At 34.7% G+C, this 27,642-nt stretch overlaps 1 protein-coding gene across 1 annotated transcript in view; it reads right to left on the bottom strand.

The window, feature by feature from the left end:
• The window catches only part of LOC149786924 (uncharacterized), a 59,577-nt gene extending 34,158 nt beyond the window's left edge, over window positions 1-25,419 (bottom strand). The window contains exons 1-2 of the mRNA XM_089975998.1: window positions 25,243-25,419; window positions 19,091-19,243 (exon numbers count right to left, since the gene is read on the bottom strand). Of these exons, the coding sequence (XP_089832124.1) occupies window positions 19,091-19,243; window positions 25,243-25,419 (330 nt within the window). The remainder of the gene's footprint in view (window positions 1-19,090; window positions 19,244-25,242) is intronic.
• Window positions 25,420-27,642: the final 2,223 nt, after the last annotated feature.

Genomic DNA, 27,642 nt, shown 5'->3' with positions numbered 1-27,642 from the left:
GTTTATACATTCGCCCGCGGATTAGCTGACCCCCCCCCTTCTTCCAGGCCTTTACTTTTCCTAAATTATTCGGCTTATACGCGAGTATATGCGGTATATATATATATATATATATATATATATATATATATATATATATATATATATATATATATATACAAAAAAGTCAGCCTTGTTGGTCAGATACGTCAGTAATATGTCAGCCTCCGCAAACAAAAGCCAGTGTAATGTTATACTTTGTCGGAAAAACATGGCTTGAAGTCTCTCACTCATCAGTGACTACAATACATGGCTACAAGACACTCACTCATCAGTGTCTAAACTACATGCAAAAGACTTACATTCAACAACATGTCTGAAATACATTCATAAATGACTGACTCTCATGAAAAAAGCAGAATCATAGTTTTGAAAGTAATTTTTTTATTCTGGGTTCATAATATTTATTCAATTTATTTAACTCAGCAGCACAACAATACACAGGAATTCAATTAAATAATTAAAAGTATATAAAGGAAATATCACGAATATGCTAAATACAGTAGGTCATGTATGGCAGTTGCTTGGAAAGCACATGTCCCAGACAGGAATTAATCCATCAATTCCCAAGAAACATATCTTCCAAGTCTGATGAAATTATCTCAGCTAAAGATGTTGTAAATACGTTCTCCATATGATTGATATGCAAGTCTAAAGAAGCTAAGAAAGCAGCGGGAGATGGGGTGGGTGGCATCCTGTTAATACAGATTTATTCTTGGTAGACCAGTTATGGTTACTGTACATCCAGTTATAAAACCAGTAAACACAACCAGAGGATACATCTTTTCCAGCAGGATTCAACCCTAGCCAATCAATCAATAAAAAACTATTAAGTGGCCCACCTCACTACCTTTCCACCCAAGCTTATATAATATTAATACCTATAATTCAAAAGAATCTACACAATTGGCTGCATGTGGGGATGACAACATATTGTTGCCAGCAATGTGTCAATGAACATTGTTGGATACATGCCAATCACAAAAGAGACAGTGGTCCATTCCAGGTAAAGCATGCAATGTTTTTATGTAGGGACACATTGTGTAGCGTGCATTATGGTCGCGAACAATGATGGAAATTCTCATATGGGGCAAATATCCAGTTATAATCAATCTTCTCCCCTCTCCTGTCCGTATGTATGTGTTACGGTGCTATTAATACTGCTAAGCCTGATAAAGCCCGACAAAACCTGACAAAACCTGACAATGCCACACAAAGCCTCACAAAGCCATGCAAAGTCAAATTAAAATAGTGTAATTATAGTTAGTCATATTGATGAATACATTAACCAAACCACAATGTTTTATTATCAAACATCTTATTTAAGTTTAAATTCCAAAATGCTTAGTACTTCTGCTCGAAAAAGACAAAAAACAAACTGGTCTTGTGTTGTATGTGGACTGAATTGTGATGTTGGTTCCTTTATGTGTGAAAAGTACAAGTGTTTGATTCATGCAAAGAGTGATGGGTTAACATCTGATGATTTAAAACTATGAAAGCTCAATGAACAGTCCAAATATGTGTTATTATTGCTATTATTATGTTTGTCCATATAGACATGACAGAAATTAGCTTAACATAAATTAGTAAATGAAAATAGTAGTAAAATGCTTATTATACAGAAACCCATATAAATGTTAAAGATTGTGTGAAAACAACAAATGGCTTTGATAAAAATATTTAACTGACCAACCGAGGCAAGGAAAGGTTGTGTTTTGTCACATATGCTATTTTTATTATTTATAAACGATTTAACAAAACGTATTTCTGACCAGAATAATGGTATATCAGCAGAAAATATGTATGGCATGTACGCTGTATTAATGATATACCACGAAATGCGTAACTGTTTCATTAAATGGAATGAGACTTGTACAACGAGTGGTATATTGTGATTGCAGTGTAATACTATGCATGTATTGTATTTATATCACATACAAATATGCATGTTTGCCTTTTAAATGGAATTTAGACTGACTACAGGCAACTGTGTATTGACCAAGTCAGTGAACTCACATCCCATTCGAGTGTGTCCAATACAAAATGTGTAGTTCTTTTGTGTCTATTCACAACCACCTTTGCATATTTATAGGTTGATTGCTTAAATTTTTGAGTTTCTACTTTTTTCACATTGATTAAATTAATATAAGTCATACTTATGTTGTATACATGAAAGTTGGTTTTTATGAAGAAAGTAGGGCACTACAAACATATATTCTTGAATAATGTACGCTCATCAATGAACTGATGTGCGGGCACATGGATAATAGCGTGGAATATAATCTAAGCGAAATAACGAGCCAACAGTTGGTAATAAAAATATTATAATATTTAATAAAGTTGATCTAAGTCATAATTCTGCCTTAATTAAAATTACAATTAACCAGTCATTGGAATTTGCTAAAATCCGTTAAGAAGGTCAACTTTGGTGACATACTTGGCATTTCCGATTTTATCAATGCATTCATCGATTCTTGGTAATGTAAATGAATCTGTTTTGTCACACTGTTCACCTTCTGATAATCGGTGCACACAGGAAATGTTTTGCCTGGTTTCGGAACAAGTATACAAGGTGAACTCCAGTCACTTTTACTGGGCTCTAAGAAAACATTCTCTTGCAAATACTGAACTTTTTTCTCAAGTATTCCTGTTTGAGAGGGTTCATCATGTACATGTGTTGTTTTTCACAGGTCTGGAATTTGCAATTTCAACGTCTTGGAAAATTTGATTCTTGTAGGAACACCTGGAAATAAGTGCTCATATTCAAATAATATGTTTCAGTTCATTCCTTTCTTTTTGTTGCAAATGTGAACGTTTCTTGTCCAGATCATCCATAATTTCTGAATTCTGAAGATTTGTCGTTCCAAAATCGGTAGAGTCCGATGATATTCCTTCTCTTAAATCTTCCTTAGGTGGGACATGTACAACTAAATTAATTGCATGTTTAACCTGGCTATCTCTCGCAAAATACTGGTCCCCTTTTAATTTATTTAGATCCCTGGAGTACTATTATTATAATTTAATTCGTTCATTTTCGTTTTAACTTTGTAAGGGCTGTAATACCTCTTCTGAAGAAAACTTTGAAGAATGTGCAAGAGAGACATAATTACATTACCAGACACAAAAATTATCTTCGTCGTAGTTCGGTCAAACCATAATTTCACTTTTGACTTGAATTGCTGAATCCCAATTTCAAGTATAATTAGCTGGAAAATTCCAGACCTAAAATTGCACCCTTGACCCGATTGGAGAAACTTAGGGATGGCCAAATTAAGTTAAAAAAAACCTTTATCAAAGCTTTTACTATTGTTTTAGATTTAATATTCCTCATAGGAATTGCCTCCGGAAACCTTGTTGACATACAAAATTATGGTCAACAAGTATTGGTTACCTGACTTCGTCTAAGGTAAAGGACCGACATGATCTAACATAATTCTACTAAATGGTTCGTCAAATGCAGGAATAGGTTGCAGATGAGCCTGAGTTATCTTCTGATTGGGTTTTCAGTGTACTTCAGTGGTGTTAGTTTCACTAATGGCCCTTTGAAACAAATAGACGATCTCTGGATCTTTTTCCTGTTCGACGACACCTGACTGTTGTTTGTCACCTGATTAGAATAAAGAGAATGAGTAGCTAAAAGAGATCATTTTTATCAATACCCTTGGATTCAGCCAAACAAGGAGTGAAAGTGACCTCATCAAAAGCTTGATCGATACATTTGTCAGCTAAAGGAATAATTTCCTGATCAACATCATTTTCAAGAGCTTTCTTTGTCAAAGCAATAGTATCTGCACAGGCTGGATATGAATCAAGAAATTATTTTTTCAATAGGATCGACTTTCTGATCCAAGCAAGGCTTGTCAGTTACAAGTGGATTAACCACAACCTTATCTCCAGCTAGGTCATTGCCTAGTTATAAATGTATGCCCTCAACGGGTAAAGCAAACACTGTTCCGACTGTCACAGGTCCTGAGACTAAGTCTGATGACAAATTTACACAATGTAGAGGGACATTAACAAAGCTGCACCCTACTCCCTGAATAAGAACACACTCAATATAAGAAGGCTTATCAGAAAAAGGCTGTTGCATTTTAAAATTCAAGAGAGCATGTCCCATGAAACATTTCTTCCAAGTCCGATGAAATTAGCTCAGCTGAAGATGTTGTAAATATTTTCGCCATATGGTTGCTATGCAAGTTAGGCCATGCTAAAGAAGCTAAGAAAACAGCGGAAGATGGGGTGGGTGGCATACTGTTAAAACTAATTTATTCCAGGTAAACCAGTTATGGTTACTCTACATCCAGGTATAAAACCACTAGACACAACCAGGGGATTAATCTTTTCCAGCAGTATAGATCCCCTGCCAATCAATCAATACAAAAAACACTAAGGTGACCCACCATGCTACCTTTCCACGCAAGATCAGCTTAATTAGTATGTTGTCTTTGAGTTTTTTAAAAAAGATCTTTCTAAACAAACTTGAGTGAATTTTGTTTTTGCAAGTTCATTATTTTATCCTCCTCCTTATCAAAATTATTATGTACTAAATGTTTTTTTTTTATGGCATCTTTCCATGCTTTTGGAATTTTGGATATTAAGGAGAACTATTTCAAGAAATCATCGCTTCTAGTTTTTTGTTTTATTATTTCAAAAGGTATTAAATTACCGTGATCATCCGCTAAATCATTCACAATTTCAAAACTGGCCTCTGTCCAGGATTTGTATTGATAGAACATTTTAGAGGGGACAAAATTTAAAACATTCATAGATGGATACTCGTTAGGACTTTGCGGTTCCTCTTTCCAATTAGATACTGCCAAAATTACATCTCTCCAAAAACTGTTTTTAATGAACTTACTAAATTCTTCTAATTTCCTTCTCCTAAATTCCAAATATCATTTTTATTTCTGAGTATAGATGTATTGAGTAAGTTCTGCCACGTTCCTTTTTCCTTTTCCAGCAATCTTTTAACCCATCTTATCTTAATATACCTAATGAATGAAACTATGTGTATCATATTTAGTCCTTCCTCGTTTTCTGGGGAAACTAGTTTATGACGTTTTATTTTCTCTATTGTTCCAACCCATACAAACTAAAATAATTTGATATTTAGTTCTGCTTCAACTTTTGCTGATGGGTTTGGAAGTTCTGAAAAAAGATGTATGAATATGGGCAGAACAAGAGATTTTACAACAATTACTTTACCAACTAATGGCAGATGTCTTTGATTCCAGCTTGCCAGTATTCCTTTTGCCCTTTGTTAGTGCTTCAAATAACTAATTTCCACCATTTGTTGTAAATCTGGAGAAAATTCTATGCCAAGGAGTGTAAACTTAGAAGAGGACTAAATTAGGCCCATTTCGGGCCATATTCTTTCATTATAAAATTTCCTGTTTCAAATCCAAGTAGCTTTTGTTTTTGTTATGTTACATTAAGTCCAGATAATAGAAAAAAAAACCTTGCAAGATATTCATAATTGCTTGAAAAGAAAGTTGAGATCCATCAAGAAGAATAAAAGCGTCATCGGCATACTGACCCAATTTATATTCACTTGCGTCAAGGGTTAGTCCCCAGAAATCCAAATTGTGCTTTAAAGATATAGCTAAAATCTCAACCCTAATGATAAACAAATATGGTACAAGGAAATCTCCTTGATGATATCCTCTTTCAAGTCTACAAAAAGATGACATATGCCCGTTATTTATAATACAACTTTTAGAGTCATTACAAAACAGTTTAAACCATTTACCAATGGAATCACCAAAGCTAAAAGATTGTAAATCTTCTTCCACAAAGATCCAGTTAATTGAGTCAAAGGCTTTATCAAAGTCTATTAACAATAATAAACCATAAATGTTTTCATTCTCAAGTTGGTCTATGATATAATATAATAGTCTGGTATTTTCTCCAATGAATCTACCTTTCATATATGTTTTTTGAGTATCACTGATTATAGATGGAAGAACCTTTTTAATCCTAGCTGCAATGGCTCCCGAAGCAATTTTATAGTCAATATTTAAAAGTGATGTAGGTCTACAGATTTTAAATTATCTTCTGTCTTTTTCCTCCTTTAGTAGACATGTGATGACTCCTTGAGTCTGCAAATCTTAAAGTTTTCCTATAGTATATCCGTAATTTATTGATCTTCATATAAATCCCCCAAGAGACTTCCAAAACAATTTATAGGACTCTACAGTGAATCCATCCGAGCCAGGACTGTTTCCATTTTCCATCCGTTTTAGAAACATACCGAATTCATTTATTGTAAGCAGGACCTCACATCTATTTTGATGTTTTTGAGTGGCCTCATCATGAAGCTGAGCAGTTCTACTTTTGTACAATTCAATATAAAACTGTTTTTGAGCTTCTAAAATATCAGTTTGGTCAGATACATTTGTCCCATCATCAAAAATAATTTCCTTTATTGTCTTATTGACATAGTTTCTATTTTCAAGATTTAAAAAGTACTTTGTGCTTTTCCCCCAAATTCATACTAGCTTTAGATCTTAATATAACGCCTTATATGTATTTTTTTTGTCGAATTCTGCTTTTTTGTCTCTAAATTTTGCAGAGTGTCCCTATCTGTGTTATTTGACAGTTCCTCCCTGAATTGCTATTATTTCCTGCTCAATATTCTTTAAGGTTTTCCTGTTTCTCTTTTGTTTTCCATGTATAATAATTTTATAATTTCAGATCTTATTTTCATTTTCAAGATTTCAAAGAACATTGGATCATTACAGGAAAGAGAAACATGGAGAGAGTCATCTTTATTTCCACCTACAAAATCAGTTATATAATTTTTGACCAAATCAGTATACTCAATGTTCCTCAACAGTTGGGCATTAACTTTCCAATATCCTTTTCCCCTTGGACACATTGCAAAAGCCACACTCAAAACAATAGCTAAATGATCAGTTTTATACCCTGGTAAGATACACACATCAGTGTGTTCATATGAATGTCATTTGATACAAGAAAGTAATCTAATCTACTTTGTTTCAAGGGAGATTTTTGCCTCCAGGTATACATCCTTAAGTTTTGATTGTAATTTCACCAAGGATCAATTAATTCCAATTCGTTTTTCATCGCTACCCTAGACTGTTGGTGTTTGTCATGTAAAATATCATAAGTATCCAAATCTAAGTCTTGAATAGTGTTCCAGTCTCCGCACATTACAATTGATGAGTCATCAACAAATAAGATCTCCTCTTTAACTTTATAATTAAGCTAGGATTATCTTCATTATAGCCATACAAATTCACGAGGTTTATTCTGTTGCCATTAATTGTAATATCTAAAATAATAAATCTCCCTTAACTGTCACATCTTTCTCCATGAATTATAAATTCAAAAGTATTTCTAAAAAATATTGCAACCCCAGCACTATTATTAGTGCAGTGGCTAAATATACATTTGTATCCCCATTCAGCTGCCCAATATATTTCATCATTCTTTGTACTGAATTTCTTGCAAGCATTCTATAGATACATTATTTTGTTTTACCCAGTGGAAAATGTCCCTTCGCTTAAAGACTGAACATTGAAGGCTTCTAACATTTATAGATATACCTTTTATGTTATTATCCATGTAAACAGCAGAAATTATAGATATACATATTCTTGTACAGGAATGTATGAAGTAATTATTACCTTCAGTTCATCATATGCATACCAACATCAATAATAAAATCATCCATGGTTACAGTACATGCTGTAGATTTGGCTGCAGTTAACATTGATACAGTATACTATAGACAACAAGTGATGCAACTCCATTTGCGATAACTCTTATGAAAAGATGATTTATGAACTAGTGAGTGAATCGATTAGGGAGAGATATGATACAATGGAAGAGCGAATAAACAAATATATTAATTATGGACCAAACTGGTGAGGGAAAGAAGTGTCTTGTACAAAAATACTAAAACAAATTAGAGTAGAAAAAGGAGCATCAAAACGAAAGTTCACATACATAAATTTTTCAATTTCATTACATTTATACTCTAATTTTCTTATCAATTTCATCATAGCTGTCAAATTTTATCATTTTGTTCTGATTTAGTTTTGCCATTCAGAGATCCATTAACGTACCATGCACTGTCAACTTCCTGATGCCTGGGTAATTTATTAATAAGTTCAGTATTCATCCTGGTCACATCCTCTACCAGTCTAATTCCTTTGTACTGTGTAAATCCTTCTGCTTCTTGATAAGTGGAAGTTTACAATCCAGACTCCAAAATTTGACAATCACTGGCCTTGGTTGTCCCTGTTGGCCTGGGATGCACAACCACTAATTAATCTTTGTGACTTCCTTCACCAATTTCGGAATTCTCTCTCAGACTTTCATTTTCATCCTCCTCCAGCTCTAAAACTTTAATGTTCAGCTTCCTTGAATATTGTTCGATTTGGTTTGAAGCTGCACTTGCTTGCTTTGATCTCATCTCAGAATCTTTCATGTCACTCCTCTTTTTATCATTTTCCTCTTTTCCCTCTTGTAATTTTTCTCGCATTTGGTGGATTTCTAATTCCAGTGAATCCACCCTATCCATCAACTCTCCTGTCCTCTACTTTACTACACGTTCACTTTCTACAACTATCTCCTTTCTCAGATCTTTCACATTCTCTAACAATTTCCTCACAATAGTTGAGACAATTTCTGTTAGGTCATCTTTTTCACCAAATCAGCAATAGCAGATGTGAAATCTGTTTTTAAAATGCTCCCTCTGAGACTTTGCTTTATTTCATCTAAGTCCAGCTGAATTGTACTCAAGTTTGATTCAATCATACTCGTCTCAGGTGTCTCCATTAGGGTGCCACTCTGTAATCTGGTTTTTATTTGTTGCTTGCCTTGATCTTTCTTTCCACTCATGCTTGTAGATAATCTTGTTTGGACTAATATTTTCTCACTACTCGATTGTGACACTGACATTTATTACTCACCATAAGAAAACTAATTCGTACACTTGTAGGCAACTGATGGACAGGTAACTACACTGAAATAAGCAAATGTGTCAAACAAATCAGGTAGGGAATGTCTCAAAACTGCACCGCTAAACTTCCATCTCTTCTCTATGATAATCGAATTTAGAGTTGAAAAAACATTTTTTTCCAACATTGTATCCCCCTGGGGTGTAAAATTGAGGGTTTAAAAACACCTTGGTGTCAGAACTGGGGGTTAAATAAAAAATGTGGGGGTCAAAAATGTACTGACAAATTTTCATCTGACTCAGCTTGAAATAGGATATTGCAAGTTGCACAACATTCTCTCTCTCTCTCTAAACATAAATATAAATCAACATGCATAATTAATAAACAAATGCATTGTCCATTCAAAGAATAATTTTATTAGTTTATTTTTCTTTCAAAGTCATACTTTTAACAATCTCCTTATAATCGTTTTGAAGTAATACTATAGATCAACAAATTACATATAAGCCAATACAAAAAACGAGATAATTTTTTTTTAACCAAATGGCAGTTAATTTACTGCCTGTCATAAAATGTGTACTATCATCGGTTTCATTGTACTTCGTCCAAGAACACATTTATTCAAAAATCAAGGAGGCAAATGATTCATCTTCTTTCTAATAAGTTACACTTGAACTTTAAAGGAGACCAGAAACCAATGGAAATACAGAATAATAATAAAAGTACTATAGCAGAAAACCTTATTCTGAAGTATCATCTGCGACTGTAATGCCAATATTTAAATATTGGCCTATCTTCTAGGAGCTGAATTTCCGTGACCTCGTATGCAAAATTTCCGCGCCTATTCGGTTACTTTCGGGATGTGACGTCATAGTAGCGACTCCAGCAACCCAAGTGGGAGTTGCCAGAGTAAAAGACAATACCGTTTTGCGTTGCTTACGGGTGTAATAGAACATTAAGAAAAGCCTGTGAACATATTTTTTTTTCTTTTCCTAAAGATAAAGGCATCATGAAAGAATGGGTACATTATTACAAACGAGTCGATTTCAAAGCAACACCATACAGCACTATGTGCTCGTTACATTTCTCAAAGGAATGTTACGAGAGGGATCATGAAAAAATAGCAGCTCAAAGAAATGCTAGGCCTAGACTAAAAGTTGGCGCTGTTCCAGACATACCTTTGAACATTTTAAATCCTGGGAAAAGAGTTAAACGTGTGAGCTACGAAAATGGGCAGAAGGACGAGTAAGTGACCACAAAATGCAACAATCAATCCACATATCTTTTATCTAAAACAGCAGTGCTAAAAACAAATCTGATAGCCTGACACCCTGGGTCCCTTCTGGTTTTAGTTCCGGCCCATCCTGTATTCAAAGTGAGGTGCCCGTCAGGCTTGTCGAAACAAAAAGTGTTTGCCTGAGGAAACTTTGATCGCGCTGGTGAAATGAGTAAATGTATTTTCAAGATGTTGACATACATGCCTTAACACGGCACAATCTAAATCAAATCACCACTGTCGTAGGTGAAATTTACATTTGATTTTAATCAGATCTAAGCTTTGCTAAAAATAAGATTCTGAACCTGTCGTGTTTCAAGAAAACACAATTTTCAGTAATCTTATAAAAATTAAATTAAAAAAAAACATGCATTGTATACATGTAGTATGCATAAACGGTAATCTGTATTAATTGGAACTGATATAAAACTATTCCTTGGGCAGTTTAAAAAGGAGCGATTAAAAAAAAAGGTCAAAGTTTCACATTAACTGTCTGACAATAGAACGGGGGAGGGACTATTGACCCCCCCCCCGCCCCAATGTGCGACCGCCCATTTGACGTGCCTTTTCTCGCTGTGATACGCCTTATTATTCCCCCATGACAAGCCCCTTTTGCATATTCTGGTCAGTTCTGGCTAAATTGCAAAATAGCTAAAGTTTTTTGATTTAAGTACGCAAACAATAAAGCCTATGTGACTAATGAACAGAATCCTTATCCTTACATTAATCTTGTGAAAAGGACTGCCCTTCGGACATACTTCCAAGAAACCATGTTCGACAGTGTGTGTAAATACCAGCAACTGATTACCAAATAAACGATGCCTATTTTGATGTTACTTACGATGCCATGGACTTCATTTTAACAGTTCAAATCTGCAATCACAAGTTACCGTACATCTGGCAACTGTTTTTCTCAAGTTTTATGCACAACCTTATTTTCTTAGGTTTAAGTCTTAATGCATGTAACACTGTTTGCTGATTAAAATATTTATTCAGAATTAGTTCTTTAGGGCCACATATACTGCATGGTATATTTTGTTTTATTCCTTGTAATTTAATCATGGTAATTAAACTTTTCATATACGGTAGAGGAATGTCAGGTGTTAACTGGCCGAGTTTCTTTGGCGGAAATGGAGATGCGATTTTGTTTGCAGAGAAAATTTCAACGTGATCATTCATTTAAGCTAATTGGTGACAATTTTATTCTTTTAATTATTTTTTTTACTATAGTACTGTTGTAGTTGTTTAAAAAATCTGAAATTTACTTGAATAATGTTTAATCTTCACGTTCTATTTACTGAAGAAGAAAAAAAGAAGAAAAAAACTGTTGTATGATATTAATTATTTCGTCCAGTGCCGGGTTTAGACGTGTGTGCGTGTGATTTGAATTTTTAACGTAGCTTTAACAATTTTTCAGTCATATCGCTACGATGTCAGCAGTGTGGCAGTTTAGACTGTGGATTGCATACGTTATATTTAAAAATGGTTTGGGGTTGCGTTTTTTCTTCTGACAAATGAAAATTGACAGACATAATGTAATAATCGGGACTTCGCTGCGCAAAATTGAGAGATATTACGAGATCGGGATGTAGATGAGGAAATACCCCCCCCAATCGGGAGGTTTTTCTCCCGGCTTGAGAGTTGACAGGTATGAACTGTCCGGGCTTGTGGAATTTCATTCAGGACTTTAGTTTATTTAAGTCACCAGCCCGGGTCCTGTGCCTAACAAATTTCTTTTAATACTTACCAGTACAGTACATAAACTATTATATCAGACTGCAGATTCAACTTTTGAATGTGCAACCCAAATGTGGTCTCCTGTCTGCCTCGCTCGCCAATGTTTATGTTTGTATTCGAGGACTCGCTAGTATAGCGTCACGGTACCACGTGATCTGTCGTCTCATTAAAACTCGGAAAAACTCGGCAATTTACGGAATCGTGGTATCTTCCACGCAATATAATCACTACCCGCTTACGATATTTCATTTATAAACATTGCAGTCGAATTAAAATCTGTAGAGAATTACATACGTAAAAGGAAAATTTTGATTTCTAGTCTCCTTTAAGATCTTTCTCTTATTGCAGCAAAGTTAAAAACCAATAAAATCCCTGACTTTGTAATCCAAATAACACATTTGTCTCGGCAAGTTTACTGATTTCTTTCTTGTGAAAGAATGTCTTGGGTTATAATGTGTTCTCCAGATATCTTGTGGCGAACGAGGGCAGATATTTTAAAGTTCTTAAATCCTGTCACAAAAGGATTATTCATTTTTGCAGTCTTCGCAATTATGCGTTTAGAAGTCACACCGGTAATCCTAATGGATGTATATGCCATATTCCAGTCAATGGAATTATTTTCTCCATTTTTCATTAAAGTTAGATCCACATTTACTCTTTTTTTGTTCTGCTTCTTTCACTTGCTTCACTAATGATTTTTAGTGCACGATGTTTTAATCTGGAGATCAATTTCTAGTGCAACAAGCATTGAGGTTAAACATCTAGATGAAATCTTGCTGAGTTCGATGGAAATTGCGCGAGAGCTCGCGAGATTAGGGGAAGCTACTCCGTCATAACATTGCCTATGCTAGTCTGGTTCCTTGTTTCATATGTTCCCTGCTTTGCACTCTTCTATACGAATAGAGGAACGCAACACAGGGAGCAAAAAAAAGCGGGGAACCAGTCAATGCCTATGCTCGAAGTATATACGATGCCATCCCTCGTCCAATGCATTGGATATTAAATAAATCCTGATCGCATTATGCGAATCCTTTGCGTAAAAAAAACGCACGGGAACAAGATGTGTGCGTCAATTTTCTCCAAGGTGCGTCCATGACGCACACATGTGCATAAATAGAAATACTGAGTTATGATCCACCAGTAATGTTATATGCCCTGCATTCCCTGAATATTCAAACATCATCGCAACAATTATGAAGCATTTCATTGTAAAAATAACCACTTATAACCATCAGAATCTACAGAGCCCACTTTACTAGCTTCCACCTAGAGCCGCCATTACTCAAAAGAATATATATATATATATATATATATATATATATATATATATATATATATATATATATATATATATATACAGTGGACGCCCGCTATAACGCAATAATTGGGGTCCAAAAATTGAATTGTGTTAATAGCGGGGTCGCGTTAATGCGGGATTTTACAAGTATTTTACTTTTTTTCAGAGAACACCTCATTGGCACTCATATGTGTATTTATGTCTAATGTGTATGGTGAATAGGGGTTCAACACCATTTACTATTGTGCAGTGATGGCATGTGGTTCATCCATAATGCGTGTAATTCCATTGCAAAATTGTACACAGATTTACAATATTGAATAATTTTGTCCCTGATCATTTTGTCTGAATTCAACATCTAACATATAGCATGAACAGAGTATTAACACCGTTTACTTGCCGTCTGATATCGTACCAGCGAGGCTTGCAATTAATCCATAATATTGTAATTCCGTTGCAAAAATTGCATACATATTTAAACTTTTCAATATTTTTGTCACAGATTATTATGTGTCTGAATTCAATGGGAAAACATAAAAGGAAAATTAGATTAGGAAAGACAAAGCACGTGTTTGATTCATTACGTTCCAAGGTCTATAAATGGTGTCTGTACAAATTTCATACTGCTATAATTTTCTCATATGTGTTTCCATGTACATTTATTCATTGTAAATTTCCAATAGTTAACGCTTGTACGCCTATTAGTTTAAACGACTACAGTAATAATAATTAACAATCAACACATGCTTTCAGTGTGCATATAACTTTTACTTCAGATTTTGTGAATATCGAAATAAACGTGTGAAAACTACTATACTAATCATTGCGCAAAGTGCAGAGAATGACCTGCGCTTGTGAACTTGCTTTTCCATAGCGGTAAAATAATTTTATAAAAAATAGGAAATTAATAACGGATTCATAAGCAAACACCATACACATGTAAAACCCGAGAATTAAGTGCAGTAGGCCTGCAATGGTCATGAGTCACTTTTATACATTTTTTAAAGCTGATCGCATGTACATTTCATACCCTTTCAATTTCCAGCTAATAAAGTGGATATTATTTTCTGGTCAACTGATTGCGTCTAATAACACTGCCAAGCCCGGCACACATGCTGGCAGCTTTCGTTTTTCGATGTTTATTAAATTTTGAGAATCTTATATCAACCACCGTATTGTCTGCTGCTCGGTTGTGTATGCAGTTAAAGAAGAAACACATGTTGGCTTTTGTTTGAGCAATGATTGTATACAGATTTAATTGAAGACAATCGCAAAGACGACTTACTGGCTTTAGTCATGGATCAATAATAAATAACATTTCCGATAATATTTATTTTGGCATAACACTCCAAAAACCTGGTGAAATTTTTAAATTTCAGAAGCTACGCCACGGTTATCTTATATTAAAATTCATACGCAAACTCTTCCTCAAAATGATAATAACTGTTTTTACACACAATTTCTTGTACTTAAAAAAATATTGTTTCCCGGTTCAAGAGAAATACACGTACATGTGTTTCAAATTTCATGAACCATGCCAAGATCATATTATATTCGAATTCAAACGAGATCTCTTCCCCAAAATGAAAATAAATTTGTACACACTATTTCACGTACTTTGAACAAAAAATATTGTTTTATGTGAGAATAAATATACGGAATTTTGGGAGCCAAGCCATGAACGCATTATATCCTAATTTGTCCGAATTCGTGTTATCATGGGGCGTGTTATGGCCGGGTCGCACTGTATATATATATATATATATATATATATATATATATATATATATATATATATATATATATATACAATTTTGAAATCAAAATCATTTAAGACCTTTTTACTGAGAAATACACACCAACAGAAATTTGGGGGCAACATATACATAATAAAAGACTTTATGGATATCGGCCTAAGGGGGGGGGGGAGCTCGATGGTTACTAACTAATGGAGCTAAAGAGTTGAGAGGGGTCCACATACAGAACTTATCAACAGCATCAAAAATGCAAACAAAGACTACATAAATCAAACTTCCAATGCTAATGAACATAAACAGTGTTGATTCTCTGAATAACAACTAACTGATATAGCAATTCGACAATGGCTTGATGTGAAATATTTTGTCAGCCAGATAAGCACACAAGTCAATTTATGATGATTTTGTTTTTATTTTCTTTGCATCTGAAGTGTAGCAATTGTAACTATGTATGAAAAGTAGTGTTATAAAGGGGCAGTACACATATACACAGAGAAAACTGATCGAGTCATCCATTTCGTTAGATTGACTTATGTTGCAATCATTGCCATTCAAGATTAAAATGTGTGGACATATTTGTTTCTTTTTAAGTATGTGCATATATGTGCATGATCTTGAGTTATTTGTGATTACGAGATTTACACCACCATCTGATTATATTGCCAATGAATGCCGACAGTTGGTGGTATGATAGTCCAATCAAACAGTGGTCAGGAATCCCTATCTTAAATGGATTAAATGATAAGATATTAATTAAACTAGAATGCAGTTCTGGAGAGAGCATTCATCATTTAATGAGTATGTCAATTCATATTGAACTAGAATACAGTTCTAGACAGTGTCTTCATGAATATGATGGGTATGTCATTTCAAATTAATAATTGAACTGGAACGAAGATCTGGTTAATGTTGTCATCAATGTAATTGGTATGTCATTTAATATTAACAATTAAACAATACATATCGATAAGTTCGAATTTATATTTTTCTTCATAACTAATTTCAATCACAGTAATCATGACCTATTAACTTCAGCAAACCAAATTTATGGTGGAAATGTTATAGTCTGGTTTCTGTTTGATTTCTTGAAATGACTTTAACCTTTGACCTCTTGAAAAATAAAAATAATGACAGATGAACAAAATAATTAAATATATGGCATGTAATTGGCAGGGAAGAGCTGCATTGGCTCAGTCGCTATAATTCCAGTCCCACTACCCAAAACATGTGGATTTGAGTCCTACCATCAGCCCAGCATGGGTCAACTACTGTGGATTGTTCTTGGACAACGAACGTTACTCATATTACTTTTGCTCGAACTAACCTACAAGTGCTTCTGTGCCAAACAAAGACTAGCATTTTGGCGGGTGCTGTAGCATCAGAGCTTTTGTGAGGGACACCTTTGTGCGGTCTTCATTGCTGATCTGAACAATGACTTTTAATCTCCAATGAAACATTAGAAACGTAATGATGATCTGCCATGCCCTCATTTTCTTACTGTGTCTTAAAATCAATACCATAAACTCATAATAAATTATTAGCTTGTACATGTGTTTCTTTTAACCATTTGAAAAGTATAAAGCACCTAATACCTGTAATTTTTACCTGCTGCCTTAATTTGATGGGTGAGATAAGGATATAGAGAAACGAGACGAAACTTAAGGTATTCAAACACAGGTAATACTGAAATTAAATATAGAATAACAACAAATATAAAAAATGACATCTAATGTTTATTCACATCGCTCTTTCATTCATGCTGAAAAAACTTAGATCCTCCTGAAAGCATCTTTCATTTTATCCATGCGTTTGTAATGGAAAAGAACAAGAAGCCTGTAAAATATAAAAAATAATTTTGGCCTTGCTTTGAATTAAAATCGCGCTTGCATGTTTATGGGTGGTAAGGAGTCAAATGGACAGAAAGGAAACCACAAAGTCTGCCGATTTTTGTCATAAATGCAAAGGTGTGACTATATAGTCAAATCTTGTCCGGTCGCTAACATGGGGATGTTCCTTATTAACAATGTTGTGTCAGCCACAGTCGTAATTAGACTCAAGCAAAGTTTCCTACGTAATCGTAAATTTATAAATTTGTGTATACAGAGTATAATTTTGCTTCCACAGAAGTTATACTAAATGTAATTTAGGTCAAAGTGATTAATTGAATTTATACTGCATGTGAGGCAATTAATGGGGGTAGTTTTGGACCGGTGGTTGGGTATATCTTGTTAAACTCATGGTAAGTGTTATCTGAAAGAGCTTTCTGGCCAAAATTAAAATCCTGCATGTTTTCCATAGCAGCCTCCATGACCTGTTCAGTATACCACTTGTGAAAGAGAGAGTTTAATTCTTATTTGTGCTCTTTATTTATTGTCTAGTGGTTAAGGTGCGTACATGTTGCAGGCACAAACACATGAATGATTACACTGTCGCTTAATTTAGTTAGCATCTTTACACTTTGATGGGCTCTAAACACATCAAATATTGTCACTTCCTGCTGACTGCAATGAGCAAGGGACACCTGGTCACGTGTTTTCTTCACATATGGAAGTTGGCAACCTGACTGATCATATTTTATTACAAAAACATTATGTTAACTTCATCCAAGTCACTGGGCAGATGTTTCATGTACTTTTTGTACCTATCCAATTAATAAATCCCATATGATGATGTAGCAACCTTGTCCAAGTCTTGCTGATGCTTATGTCTCCACCGTAACGTCCCAGCTGGCTGGAAATCTACTTGTTGATTATAGACTCTGTCCCAGCCTTTACAAACCTAACCTAATATATATATATATATGTATATATATGTATGTATGTGTATATATATATATATATATATATATATATATATATATATATATATATATATATATATATATGTATATATATATATATGTGTGTGTGTGTGTGTTTGTGTGTGTATACACATATATATGCATATATATATGTATATTTATATCTATCTATCTATCTATCTATATATATATATATATATATATAGATAGATAGATAGATAGATAGATAGATAGATAGATAGATAGATATAGATATATAGATATATATATTTCCCTCACACATTAATTCTAACCATTTCTTCATCCAGTCTTGTAACTCTGCGTCAAGCCTGCTTCCTAGCATCAAAGGCTAGCCCAGAATTAATTGGGTAGATGGTAAACATTTTGCACATCTTGTTCTTTTCTTACTCTATGTACTGCTCCCTCAAACTCTATATATTTCTCAATGATTCTAAAGAAGAATCTCTAATGAATTTGCCAGTAAAGTTGGCAATATCATTGCCAATAGAGTATCCTTGCCCACATTTCCTCGATGAAATTGTATAATATCCTCACTTTCCTTTCCAGGAAGAAGAGTGAAGCAGGGGTTCTATGACATCATTATCTTTCTGGTAAGCAAATGCCTGTGCTATGTTGTGTTCATGGCTTATAATGGGTAGGAAATCCAAGAAGTGAGGGGTGGTGTCTAAGTTGAAATTTACCACCAGAAAGTCACAGTACAAGTTCATGATTTTCAAACAGTACTGATGGTGAAAAATTATGGACAGTGGTTTAAGCATAAGATCATACAAATATGCCTTATTAACTAATTGGTTTAGTGTTGTTGGCTGGGTAGGCTTGCTTTCATGTTGAGCATACAGAAGAAACCATAGTGTAAGTGGATGATCTTAACAGATGCATATTGGTTCTTAAATAGATGGTAGTATTGTTTTACTTTTATTGACTGCACTGGTTCTATTAAATGTTTTTCATCTGTGCCAGGGGACAAAGTATCCAACTTGTTGATCTTTTGATGTGTGCCAGTACAGGTTGTGGAGCATGAATGTTAACATTAGGGAGACTGCCATTTGTTTTGCAAATTTGTATTCTTTTATATCCTTTAAGAATATCTGTGGAGGCTAAACCATGAATTAAACATGTACTAATATGTCAACTTTGACAGACAAAACCACAAAATTAAGTACGCAGGAAAAACGGCTTTAAAACAATCCACATAAATCGAGCTTCACAACAATAATCGACACTTGTTTCAAATACCTCAAAGCTGTTCCTTGGAGAAGTGGTGTCTTCAAAGGGCTGCTTTCTGATGTCACTTTCAGTTGTGTAAGCAGACTTTTCACTCGCTTTAAATGTTGATTTGCATTTGGATGAGTTAGAAGCTATATCAGATGGCTTGAATTCGGTGCTGAACTAAAACAAGGAGAATCATATAAGTTACCGGAATTTTCTTATTAAATATTATTTGCATCATAAGTTTGTACTACTCATGCATTAATTCCTCATGATAAGTCATCTCAGTAAATAGAGGCAATGACATTACACTGGTAGGGAAATGAATCCAATTATTTTAAGCAAATTTTGATATTTTTAAAAATACATTGGTATAATGAGATAGACAGAAGGATGGACATAGGAAGGTCTAACTCTGCCTAGCATATACAAAAGTTACAAAGTGTCACTAAGGTCTTCCCATGATGATTAACCATTTGTATAAAACAAACCTGTATGCCTAACTATTCTCTCTCTCTCTATCAAAGTCTCCCACGTTATATAACAATGCAATTATTCTACAAACTTGAAAAGGGAAAATGCTGCATAAGCTATTTTTATATGACAAAGATTCGTACATTTTTCTGAATGTCTTTAAATTATTGATATACTCTTTAATATAACTAATAGCAGCGTAATAAACAGGTCTGAACAAAAGAAGTAATAGGTATGAACCGAAAGACACTATATTTATAGTTCTAAATTTCTTTATGGAATAGATTAAATCTTTTTGTATCCAAAAGAAACCACACTAAAGAGCACAGGGTGCAAAAATAGATTTTCATGTATGTCATCGTTTGTATATCATGTATAAAACCTGTTAGAACTTCCAAAGACAAACACCGGTATGATCAATGTAAACTCTTTTACACTTTATTAAAGTCTTCAATACTTTATAAAAACTGTAAGAATAACTTGTGAAAACCATTATGAATAAAGTATCAAGCTATTCTTGCCCAAATTTCCTCAATGAAATTTCTATAATCTCCTCACTTTCTTTTCCAGGAGGAAGAGGGAAGCAGGACTTCTATGGCATCATTATCTGTTTGGTAAGCAAATGCCTATGCTGGGTTGTGTTCTCGGCTTCTTCTGGGTTAGCAAGTCCAGGAAGCGAGATGTGGTCTAAGTTGAAATTTACCACCATCAAAGTCACTGTACAAGTTCACGATTGTCAAAAGTACTGATGGTGCAAATTTATGGACAGTGGTTTAAGGAAGAGATCATACTAATGTGCCTTATTAACGGATTGGTTTATTGCTGTTGGCTCATTCCACTTCCTTTTATGTTGACCATGCAGAAGAAAACACTGTGTAAGTGAACGATCTTGACAAGTGCATATTAGTTCTTATAGAGATGGTAGCATTGTTTTACTTTTATTGCCTGCACTAGTTTAATTAATGTTTTTCCCACGTGCCAAGGCACAGAGTAAGTATTCAACTTGTTTGGTCTTTGATTTGTGCCAGTGCAGTTTTAGTAGTATGGATTTTAACATTAGGGTTTGCCATCTGTGTTGGCATAGTTTTATTCTTTTATATACTTAGGAGATATCTGCCGAAGCTAAACCATGAATTAAACATATACTAATATGTCAACTATGACAGAAAAACCACAAAAATTATATACCCAGGAAAAATGTCTTTATAACAATCCACATAAATCGAGCTTCACAACAGTAATCGATATCACACTATAGATTAATTGTTTTTAAGAAACCTCAAACTCGCTCCTTGGGGCAGTGATGTATTCAGAGGGATGCTTTCGGATGTCCCTTTCAGTTAGATAAGCAGACTTTTCACTCTCTTTAATAGTTGATTTGTATTTGGATGAGGCAGAAAATGTATCAGCTGACTCATATTCGGTGCTGAACTGTAAGCAAGGAGAATGAAATAAGTTACGGGAATTTTGCTATTAAAAAGTATTTGCATGATAAGTTGGTACTACTCAAGCATTAATTCCTCTTGATAAGTCATCTCAGTAAATGAAGTCCATGACGTAACGCTGGTAGGGAACAGAAGAAATAACAAGGGTCCAATTTAAAATTTTACCTGTTGAGACCTATGGTTCAATTAAATATTATACTTGCAAATATTATATTTTACCATTTTGAACACCATATTGTCAGAGGAAACACATCCAAGTCTAGAGGTTATATAATAAACTGTGCTGACAATTTATATTTATGTTGTAGTGTGCTGTTATAATCTAGAAAAGACCTGTTGTGGTGAATGCATGATTTCTTGACACTACAACACATTGGAGAGATCTAGTAACTGAACGAAATCTGAGCTGTCTATATACTATATTGTATTTGGCCTTTACCACTGACATGGGTGGCAGAGGAGAGATCAATAAAAACCTGTTTGAGGAGAACAACAATGGATTCTCATGACTAAACATTAGAGATGATCATAATCCAGGAACAAATTACTCCGACCATTCCATAGAACCTCCTTTGCAAGTACTATCCTAAATGCAAGACCTATTGGAGATGTACAGTTTAGAATTAGTAATGGTGGAAAAAGGGGAAGGGATAGTCACTACATTTAATCAGACAGCAGCAATCCCTTAACTATTAGAAATTATCCATAATATGTTGAACAGTTTCAACTGAGTGATGGAAGAGATATTAACACAGCTTTTTCTATTAGCTAATCAAATGAAACAGGTGACCAGAAGACTCCTTAGACAATACAAGAAGCATTACAAATGAGGATAGACAAAGGTCATGTGGCCTCTCAGTTTATTTTGCCTCAATCTATATGCCAACCCAGAGTTATAGCTGATATAAATAATGATGGACAGCCTGTAATACGTATGCCATATGGTAATTCACATCATTGAAATGAATCAAAATATCACAAACCAGTAACGTTTGATGGCTTGTTCCATTCTAAAGATTAATTGGTACATTTTGAGTTGGTAGCTGTAACTAATCAATGGGATGAGCATGGAGTTTGAGTGACCTACACCCTGACATACGAAGAAATTACGAGTGTCTAATCAGTTCTTTAGTGGTTTGGTTTGCAGCTGAATAACAGTCAGAACTGTATTGGACACAGATTAAGAACACACTGCGGAAGAGAGAAGGCAGCTAGCCCTAGGCTGCTTTATTGACTCCCAGGTTGACTCTGAGCTTGAATGGGTGGTTTTGTAATCAAAGTCTCAAACTGTGGATGCTGCACTGTGAATTGTTCATCGATATGAAACATTTCAAAAGAGAAGACATATGTGCTTCAAACCCAATCACGGTGTATGGAAGTAACGATCAGTTTTGAACAAAGTAATCATCATGTTTGTAGAGATAACAAGCTGAAAATGGTGACATACTGAGAGGAATTCTAAACTGGAGAATTAAAGCAAAAATAGCGGAAACCCAACAATGAATAAGCACAATAAATGTACCACTGAAACACTGGGAAAGTAAGTGCTTCAAACGTCTGCATCATGAAGGCAGTTTCAAACATGATAGTATTATACCAAACACCTACAGCCAGGTGAAATGAACAATAGTTAAAGGAATGGACCAAGATTCAGCTAAAGTTCAATACATGTGGACCATGAATGAAATGAAACATTCTAAACAAGATGATTTTTATGTTAAACTTACAATTTGTGATATTGGGATCAATACATTAATTGACACTGGATGCTCAATCACAGTTTTAAATCTTCAGAAGTATTATGCTATCTTAGATTCACTATGAACTACTTTGCAATCCAGGTATGGACAACTGAGAATAGCACATGTCGGTATGGCTACTTCATTGGGAAGTGCTGACTTTGGCATCAAGATCAATGGTGAATCCCTGACACATCAATGTATTATAGCCGATGTGGAAGTACCTCTTGTTCTATGATATGATTTTTTGTATAGACACAACTGTCAAATACACATGAGAAAAGGGCAAATTATAATAGATCGGAAATATTTTCCATGCAAATGAGAAAATCAGATACCATCTATGTTTCAAATTGCACTATCGGAGGACATCATTGCACCCTCCAACTCGGAAATACTACTTAAAGGAAGGATAGACGGTAAAAGTGTAAGCTGTGAAAAGGCAGTTCTGGAACCTCACAAGTCACACTTGGCATACAATGACATTCTAGTTGCAAAAGCTGTTGTCAGCCCAACTTCTGGCTGATTTCCACTTCGAACGGTTAATTTGTCTCGTAACACCATTAAGCTAAATAAACATTAATGTGCTCCAATTGTTTTAACCAGTGGCTTCCACTTTTCATTTGGAAGACACAGAGAATGATTACCTAGTAGGAAAAGCAAATAAAGTATCCACCACTACTTGTCTTTAGGATCCAAAAGATTTAAATTGTTTGATTGACCAGTCAAGTAAAACATAATCTGAATCACAGCAGTCTATGAAAACAGCTATGCAAATATGAATCAGTATTTGCCAAGTATAAAAGTAATCTTAGTCATACAAATATAATTCAACACATAATCAACATTGGCAATTACGCTGCTATAAAAGTGCATCCTGAGGACTTTCACTGAATAGATATCAAGGTGAAGCAGATGAAATCAATTGTTAAAGGATGGCTTCATTGAACCTTCTAAATCCCCATGGGCATCAATCAATGTCCTTGTGCAAATTAAGGATGAGTCAGAGACATTCTGCATAGGCTATCGCAGACTAAATTATATAACAGTGAAGGACAGATATCCTCTTCCACATATTGAGACCTTTGACGCTCTGCGAAGCTCCAAATGGTTCTCAACTTTGGACCATGCCAATGACTATTGTCAAATAGAAGTTGATCCAAATGATACTGAGAAGACAGCATTTGTCATATCATGTGGTCTCTTTTAATTTAAGGTCAGACCATTTGGGCTCTGCAATGCTCCAGAGACTTTTGAAAATCTGATGAAATATATTCTCCAAGAAATAAAGTGGATAACATGTTTTATATAATTAGATGCTATCATCGCCTTTGCATATATTTTTGAAGAACACCTCACTTGTTTGCACATTCAGAAGGCATTTATGAAAATAACTCCAAATAAGTGTTATTTTGTCCTAAAGAAAAGTTTGCATTATTGGGACATATTGTATCCTCCAAAAGTATTTTGACTGATCCTGAACTAGTCGTTGCGGTAAAAGACTGGCCTCATCCAACTAAACCTCTTCACCTCTTTATTGCAAATGATGTTCCTTTTCATTGGAACACAGACCACAAAACGCCTATCCAAAAATACCGACGAAACTACTAACATCAGCTCCTATTATTAGCTACCCAGATATGACCAAACCATTCATTATTTATACAGATGCAAGTGGTCATGGCATGGGCGCTGTTTTATTTCAAACCTATGATGGCCAAGAACATATCACTTTTTTCAGTCAAACATTAAACAAAGCAGAAAGAAGCTACTGTGTAACTTACCAAGAGTAGCTTGCAATCGCAGACAGTGTTAAACACTTCCATCACTAACGATATGGAAAATATTTTGCTGTCAGAGCTGACCACGGTGCGATAACTTGGCTGATACATTTAGAAATTCAAGAGATCATGTCCCAAGAAACATTTCGTCCAAGTCTGATGAAATTAGCACAGCTAAAGATGTTGCAAATATGTTCTCTATATGTTTGCTATGCACGTCAAGCCATTCTGAAAAAGGTAACAAAACAGCGGGGGGTCGGGTGGGTGGCACCACCATAAGTGTTATTGTTCTATGGTCCAATTGACACACTGATGTCGTTTGTTATAAATTATTAATCCCAGGTAAACCAGTTATTGTTACTGTACATCTATGTATAAAACTACTAAACACAGCTGGAGGATAAATCTTTTTCAGAAGGATATGTCCTCTGCCAATCAATCAATGAAACAAACACTGAGGTAGCCAACCTTGCTACCTTTCCTCCCAAGCTGAACTTAATTAGAAATATAATAATATTAATACCTATGATTCGAAAGAATCAACACAAATGGTTGCATAATGGGATGACAACATATTGTTGCCAGCAATGTGTCAATGAACATTGTTGGATACAAGCCAATCATATAAGAGGTATGGTGGTCCATTCCATGTGAAGCATGCAACGTTTCTGTGTAGGGAAAAATTAATTGTGAAGCATGCATTATGGTTTCGATGGAAATTCTCTTATGAATTCACCAACCTGCATGCAGCCAATACATTTCTGGGACAAATATCTTATTACAGACATCAAACTTTTCTCCCCTCCTGCATGCCTGTCTCTATGTGTCTCTAACAAAGTTATCAAAATGTCAAACACTGGCTTGATTGGCATAAAGTAATCTTTTTCAACCAACTGGAATAAAATTCCACTGGCCATGTTCAAATTCGCAGCAAATGACCTACCGGTATAAAAAAGACTGGATATATTCCTCATAATCAGGAAATAGGCAAATGTTACGCCAATAATGAATTGCAATGACTACGCCAAATCGAACCTGTTGAGTGCTATTACCATGTTTTTGAATCAGTGCTTGATCTTGACAATTGAGAAATTTTAAGAGCTGCATCAATATTTTTGTAAATGCAAAGATGCGTTTAATGTTGATTACATTTCATACGTATTCCACATAGATGGTTGAGCAGCGCGGAGCCACGTATCAACTGTGATCCAATACGTGAAGAAAGCAAACATGGTCAGCCGGTGATTATGTTAATGTTATGTTCTTCGTCCGGATTGCTGACAGGTATCGATTATGTTTACTACAACAATACATATCCTGTCATTGCGGTTGTATATGGAATATATGTGATGAATGGGCCTAATTATGATAGACTGTCCACGATGAGAACCGGTACAATTCATTGTTTGGCCATGGGGCAGCATGTGCTAGAGGTTGACTTGAGCATCAACATGTGAAGATATCTCAGTATTATCAAACTTATCGAATATAATGAATGTGTGTGGTCACCTGTAGTGCAATCTCAACTCAGACATACAATTAAATTTTATTCTGTCGGCTTTTATGAGGCAGTTATAAACATTGTTTAAAACTATCCAGCATCTGCTTGGCTTTTTAGCAGCGGTTGTCAGCATGAAAGTGTTTTGATCAATTTGTGCTTCACAATGGGGATCCTGTCATCACAAGCATCTAAATGCACCCACAACAACGAGATCTGCCAGTGTTCTTGAATGTGGTAAATACCTACAAAACTTGGAGCACAAGAATGTACATGCAAATGAACGTGTTGGCCTCTATTGGCCTCTACCTGACATTAAACTGACTGGAGTTTCTGAGATCAACAGTTTTTTGTTTAATGAAGGTATCAATCCTATTATTCCAGCATGGTTTGAAAGAAACTTTAATGCACTATTGACCATTAATGGTTGCAAATGAAAATTCCAGAAATGTGGATGTCCTCTTAAAGTTCTTATAAAGTCTATATGCATTGCATGCACAACTCTGACTATCTCTGAAGCAATTATCACATATAAAGGAACAAACAAATCTGGCTTCCACTAAAATATTAAACACCTCTGACGAATTTGATTGTATACCAGTCCAAACAAACATATGGGGTGCAAAATCAAAGACTATAGTAATATAACGACAGCATACATTCGACAATAGGAAGATCTGTGGTAAGATTACTCTACAGAGAAAAGGGGAAAAGCAACTGGCCACGGACATTTTTGTCTAAGAAAGTGAGTACAATTCTCTCCAATTTTTAACTTTAGACCTGGGGAAGGAACATTGGCGAAACTGAGACTGGAAAACCTGACAAATACAAACCTCTCAAATGTTTAGGTAAACAGAGCACCCCAATCAAACAATATATATATATATATATATATATATATATATATATATATATATATATATATATATATATATATATATATATGCATGTGTGTGTGTGTGTGTGAGTGAGTGTGTGTGCGTGCGTGTGTGCGTGTGTGTTTTTAAAAACATGTTTTAATCAAATTCCGTGTACACCTTTTACTGAGAAAGACACACTAACAGAAATTTGGGGGCAACATATAAAGGCTTTAAAGATGTCGGTACAAGGAACGGCACCTCGACCGTTATTACCTAATGGAGCTAAGTATTTGAGAGTAGCCCACATATAAAACTTATCAACAACATAAAAAGTACACACAAAGTCTAAATAAATCAATCTTCAAATGCTAACATAAACGCTGTTGAAACTCATATTAAGAACTACAATTGTTAAAGCAATTCGACAATAGCTGACTTCAGGACCAGAAGAAAAACGTATGATAAGCACACAAGTCAATTTATTATGATCATGTTTTTATCTTTGCATCTGAAGTGTAACAATTGTAACAATGTATGAAAAGTAATATTATAAATGGGCAGTGCACATATACACAGAGAAAACTGATAGAATCATCAATTTTTTAGATTGATTTATGTTGCAATCATTGGCAATCAAGATTAAAATGTGTGCACATATTTGTTTCGTTTTAAGTATGTGCATATATGTGCATGAATGGGTTATTAGTGATTACTAGAGTTATCACCACCATCTGAATATATTGCCAATGTATGCCGTCAGTTGGTGGTATGATAGTGCAATC

The sequence above is a fragment of the Sinohyriopsis cumingii genome, chromosome 12 (assembly GCF_028554795.1).
Source record: "Sinohyriopsis cumingii isolate HCF-2022 chromosome 12, ASM2855479v2, whole genome shotgun sequence".
In the NCBI taxonomy this organism is placed as follows: Eukaryota; Metazoa; Mollusca; class Bivalvia; order Unionida; family Unionidae; genus Sinohyriopsis; species Sinohyriopsis cumingii.
This window is presented reverse-complemented; position numbering and strand designations above follow the sequence as displayed.